We start from the raw sequence: 5,992 nt of genomic DNA on the forward strand, positions 1-5,992 counted from the left end.
GAACAGTTAGAGGCCTGTATTAGACATGAATGGGAGAGCATTCCTATTTCTAAACTGGAGAAACTGGTCTCCTCTGTCCCCAGACGTCTGTTGAGTGTTGTAAGAAGAAGGGGGGATGCCACACAGTGGTAAAAATGGACTTGTCCCAACTTTATGGGGATTTGTTGACGCCATGAAATTTGGAAACAACAGATTTTTCCCTTAAAATGAAACATTCTCTCAGTTTAAACTTTTGATCTGTGATTTGTGTTCTATTCTGAATAAAATATTAGATGTTGGCACCTCCACATCATTGCATTCAGTTTTTATTCACAATTTGTTTAGTGTCCCAACTTTTTTGGAATCCGGTTTGTAACTCCTGTAACCAACCCACATGGTGTGATGCATTTTGGTCTCCCAGTTTTATTTTATTTTTAAGATGTTCTGATACAAACTGAAATATGAAACGGGCCTTTGGACCTGTTCTGATTTCTGGAGCTGTGTGTTCTGCTCAGATGAGTGGTCTCGGCCCATCTTCGGTTTGACATCCAACTACAAAGGAATGACCCGGGAGGAGCGGCAGCAGAGAGATCTGGACCAGCAGGCTCCTCAGAGACGCCGGCTCAGGTACACATCAGACCCGACTGCTCGGTTCTGCTCACAGAACCCTCATCTCATTAAGTTCATATATGGTTCTGCCCATGGTGGGCACGGTTTTGCTAATCTGCTAAAAGTGGAACTAACTTTCCGTTTAGCAGATTAGCATTTTCGCTAACGTTTAAAACCTTTTGGGGGAATTGGCTTCTGCCAAGTTTAAATCCAGTTAATTCATGTCCGCTAATTATTTTATTTTTTTAAGGACCGTTCTTCACACTAAAATCATACGGGACAATGATTTGTCCCGTGCACTCCGCTCATCTTTCAGACGACTGCACAGAATATAATCTCACTGTACTTTGGTGCAATGATGATAAATCTTATTCTGATTTACACGGAGCAACACTGTGCACAGCTAAGACAAGTTGAGCACCGGCCTTTGACTTTGCCACACGGTGCATTTTCTCTCCTCATATCCACCACAAACCGTCTCTGGCTCAGTTTACTGCCAATAACAGAGACTTTTAACATAAATGAAGCCAAAACGGGAACCCCCCCCCACAAAAACCCATTGTTCACACTCCGAAACATTGCACACATAATTCCTACCCAGTACAACCACTCTACTGTGGTTTGACTCCAGCGAAATGATGGACGTCACTCAGGAACTCCGCCTCAAGATCTTTAATCTGGTTCTGCAGCAGGTTCTGGACCATAATCTGGTTCTGCAGCAGGTTCTGGACCATAATCTGGTTCTGCAGCAGGTTCTGGACCATAATCTGGTTCTGCAGCAGGTTCTGTGTCCGTGCTGCAGTTTGTTTACTTGTCAAATGACGCAGAAAACAAATGCTCGTTTATTAATAAATTTATGCTTTAAAAAGGATTTTAATACAAATTGGCTCCAGTAAATACCGAAGAATGTTTACTGGTTGGATGAAAACTAAAAAAGAATAAAAATTGAATTGATAAAAGAAGTTTGTGATACAAAAAGACAGAAGAAACCAAAGATGTAAAATTATGAATAAATGGTAAACAAGTGGAAAAATATAAAGATGTGGAAAATCTTTAAATGAAAAATGGATTCAAGAGCAAACCCTCGCTAACGTTTGTGTATACCGGGTCTATCAGCTGACAGCTCGGCTCCTCTCTTCACCCGATGCTCAAAACATTTGACTGATGACGCAACTACATCCATCTGCGTCCTAGGCTGTCCTGGTGCCACGTGCACTAATGGACACCCATTTGTTCGAACGTGGCGTTTGTGATGGACAAACCACGACTAACACAAAAGTCCAATAACAAATCACCGCTTGTGTTCATATCAGAGGGGGGGCCGTTCCTCTCGGCCACACCCTCCAGATCACGCCGTCGTTACCCACCTGATCACTGAAGTCCCCCTGCAGAATGAAGAAGTCCACAGCTTGAGCACGACTTCCAGAAGCCTGGGTTCTCTGAACTGCTGTTCAGTACTCGGGCACAAACAGTCGGAGCCCGTTCTCCCATCCAGAAGCGTAGGGAAGCGATCCTCTCATCTACCAGGGAAACCCCCTGTACATGCACTGAGCCAGGGGGTGTCAGTAGACCCACACCAGCCTGGCGCCTCTCACTTTAGGCAACTCTAGAGCTAAATAAGGTCCAGCCCCTCGTTTCAGAGCCCGTACCATCATTGAGGTGAGCTCGACTAAACCTGGTCAGCAACTCTCAACCTCGTGCACAAGCTCAGGTTCCTTCCCCACTGAGGTGACATTCCATGTCCCAAGAGCCACCTTTGGTAAGCCAAGGTCAGAGCTCCAAGGTCAGAGCTCCAAGGTCAGAGCTCCAAGGTCAGAGCTCCAAGGTCAGAGCTCCAAGGCCCCCGCCGTAGGCCACCGTCCATGGCACCGTGCACCCGACTCAAAGCAGGAAGGCAAACCCATTTAACTCATTTGGGCTGAGTCGATGATCACCAGGCAGCTGCCGACAAGCCCCTCCCCCAGGCCTGGTTCCAGGGTGGGGCCCCAATAAGTTGCATCCGCGCAGTGGACATTGTCCCTTGTCGTCTTTTGTCCATTCATGTATTCTAAATCACTCCTTGTCTGGCCTGTCAGCCCCGAGAGACAGACCCCGAACTCCTGGAGTCTCCTCCACGACAACAAGGTGGTGATTCAGACCAAGACTTTACTCAAAGTTCAGTTTTTAGTTTCACTTTTGTCTGTCCTTCATCCTCCCTCCTCATCCTCAGATGTTCTCCAGATGTTTGTTGGTGTCAAATCAACGGTTTGTCTTGGAGCTGAAACACCAGGAAACTTTTTTTTTTTTTTTAAAGTTCCTGTTTGTGATAAAAGTTTATGGTTTATATGACTGATGTAAACACAGAAGGGAAAATAAAAATCACTTCCTGTATCAGGAACATGAAGTAAAACGTTGGTTCCGGAGTGTGAACCGTGTCCTTTAATGATGATCAGTGCATTTAGGGCCCATCAGAACCAGAACCCGCTCAACACAAACCTGAAAACAGCCGGATTAAAATTCTCCTGAAGCTTGGTTTGAGATGAATCCTCCTCAGTTTGATTCTTTCATCCCTCGTGACTTCTCACTCCATCTCTCCCTCCAACCCCTCCTCCATCATCTTCATCATCATCTTCATCCTCCTCCTCCATCCTTCTACTCCCAGTGAGCCTCAGAAGGTGGAGAGGACAGAGGAACCCGATGTCTTCTCTCCACCCACCAGGTTCAGTCAGAAAGTTGCATGTTGCTCTGTGAGTTGGACCCTAACCCTGTTCTGCAGCAGGTTCTGGACCATAACCTGGTTCTGCAGCAGGTTCTGGACCATAACCTGGTTCTGCAGCAGGTTCTGGACCCTAACCTGGTTCTGCAGCAGGTTCTGGACCCTAACCTGGTTCTGCAGCAGGTTCTGGACCATAACCTGGTTCTGCAGCAGGTTCTGTGTTCGTGCTTCAGTTTGCTTGTTTGTCAAATGACGCAGAAACTCTGGTGCTGGATATAAAACAGAAATACTCGCTTTATTAATAAGTTTATGCTTAAAAAAAGTATTTTAATATAAATTGTCTCCAGTAAATACTGAAGAACGTTTACTGGATGAAAACTAAAAACTAAAAATGGAATTGATAAAATAAGTTTGACTGATACAAAAAGACAGAAGAAACCAAAGATGTAAAATTATGAATCGTAGTAAACAATTGGAAAAATATAAAAACATGGAAAATCTTTCAATAATCGATTCAAGAGAATCAGAAACATTAATAAAGAATAAGTTCAAATTAAAATATTGATTTGATGAAATATCTTGTAAAGGCTTTTGAGTCTGATCTTCAGTAAAAGTTTCAGTTTGTTCGTGCAGGCGGTTCTGGATGTAAACGAACAGAACCTGCAGTTCCATTTTCATTTATTTATTACAGCAGCATAACAACCTGCAGGTTCTGGTCCTGTAAGCCAGAACCAGGTACGGTTCTGAGATGGTCCGCCGTTCTGCTGGGCTCGTAAAGGTTCTGATTAACAGCTGTGAGGTGGAGAACGCAGATAACCGCATGGAGACGCTGCTGGAGCTGCAGCTCAGAGGAGCTCTCCGGTACCGCCTCGAGGCCTGAAACCTTCTGACTCAGTCGGACTCTGACCCAGAATCAGTCGGACTCTGACCCGGTTTCTGTCCTTTTGTTCTGTCTGCAGCTCAGGAGGTCAGACGCCTCGCAGAGACCTGGAGAAGCAGCTAACGGGAGAGGAGAAGTGAGTCCACTTTCAGCTCTTTAGTGAACAGAACCCAAACGGGTTCTATCGGTACCGTCTTTCTCTTGATTGCCTCCATGGTCATGTTTAAATCCGGGTCCTCCTGCCTCCCTGCAGAGCTCTGAGACCTGGTGACCCAGGGTTCTGCGCTAGGGCCCGGGTCCCCATGCCCTCCAACAAAGACTACGTGGTCCGGCCCAAATGGAACGTTGAGGGAGACTCGAGTCGGGTGAGTTGGACAAACGTGTTTTTTTATTTCCTGGAGAAGATTTGAAACAAACAGAGGAGCATGAGTTCTGCAGAGTCATCAAAGATCCAAACAGCCGGAACCAAACAAATTAAAAATAATTAACAAACTTCAATAAAAACTGACTTCATGGTGCATTCAAAGACTCCTCGTAAACATCCAAATTTATTTTCAAATATCAGGAGGTAGGTCCTAGGATGACCTGTAGAGTCACCTCGGTCCAGCTGGAGGTCCAGCAGCTGGGCTCTGGACAGATGTGTTCTGACGTAGATAAATGGGTCCAGACTGAGCTGAGTTCATGTTAGGACAGGCAGCAGCTAACAACACAACTAAAAATTACCCACAATCCTACAGGGCACAGTTCAGTACGGGTCTCATGTTAGCCCAGAACCCATACCACAGACCACCTCAGAAGGTTGTCTGAGATACTGGTTTAACAAACGCAGAGGGAGATCTGTGTCTGAAGACCATCCAGACTGCGTAGGGCAGGTTGCAGGTGTGAAGCTCAGGTGGGCTCAGGAGCTGAGCTGTGATTGGTTCTCTGTAGAGCGGCTACAGGAAAGCCCTCGGCCTGCTGGAGAAACACAAGCGACGCTTCGCCGAGCAGAGGAAGATGCGTCGGCCGCAGGGAGCGGTGAAGATCAGCATCGAGGGGAACAGGATGCCGCTGTAGTTCCTGCTGCTCGCCTGCAGGGGGCAGTGAGTCTGCATGGTGTGGTGGAGCTGAGCTGGTTCTGGAGGGTCGGCTGTGACTCTCGGCTACTACCACACTAAACTGGAGCGTTTGGAAAATGGCCGTGGCCAGCTTGAATCAAAAGATGGTCGGTGTTTCAATAAAACTTGTGAAGTGGTTGATATTTTGCTAACAGCGCGGCCTTTCAGTGATTAATAATTAACCCGGCTTCGGGCTGAGCACACCTCTTCCTCCAGGCGGGGCTTTAAAGCAGTAAATAAATGCAGCTGGGTTTAAAAAACGTTTAGTTTGATGGAGCGGATCCTCTGGACACAAACGGGAACCAAAGAGTCAGCCGGATCCTGTTCTTTACTTTTAATGCAAATAAATATTTCTGCCTGCGGTCCAAAACCAACGCTGCTCCGCTTCAGTCATCCTCACCTTTATTTCCTTATATTTTATCTAACGTTTCTGTTTTGGTGCGTTTGGTCCCGCAGGGTCCCATGAAAAAGGGAATGTCCCGGGTCGATAAACAGATGAGAAGATTTGCAGACATCCGGCGGCTGACGAAGACGGGTCACGCTGTGAAGATCAGCGTGGAAGGCAACCGGATGCCGCTCTGACTCCATCTTTACTTTTTTAGGATTTATTATTATTTGTAATGTTTTGTTCCCGAACAAATCCCAGTTTTTCCCTCCTCAGGTTTTCAGCTCAGCCTCTTTCTGAAGGGCTTCTGTCAGAACGTGATCGTTTGCTGTAAACTTCATTAAACG

At 46.2% G+C, this 5,992-nt stretch overlaps 1 protein-coding gene across 1 annotated transcript in view; it reads left to right on the top strand.

Moving 5' to 3' along the window:
* LOC119410782 (protein IWS1 homolog) overlaps positions 1 to 5,992 on the top strand; it is a gene marked incomplete in the record, with an annotated part of 21,326 nt that extends 15,334 nt beyond the window's left edge. The window contains 3 exon segments of the mRNA XM_037677700.1: positions 4,243 to 4,299; positions 4,417 to 4,528; positions 5,717 to 5,992. Coding sequence (XP_037533628.1) covers positions 4,243 to 4,299; positions 4,417 to 4,528; positions 5,717 to 5,842 — 295 coding nt within the window.

Source organism: Nematolebias whitei, chromosome 6 (assembly GCF_014905685.2).
Source record: "Nematolebias whitei isolate Nwh7 chromosome 6, NemWhi1, whole genome shotgun sequence".
NCBI lineage: Eukaryota > Metazoa > Chordata > Actinopteri > Cyprinodontiformes > Rivulidae > Nematolebias > Nematolebias whitei.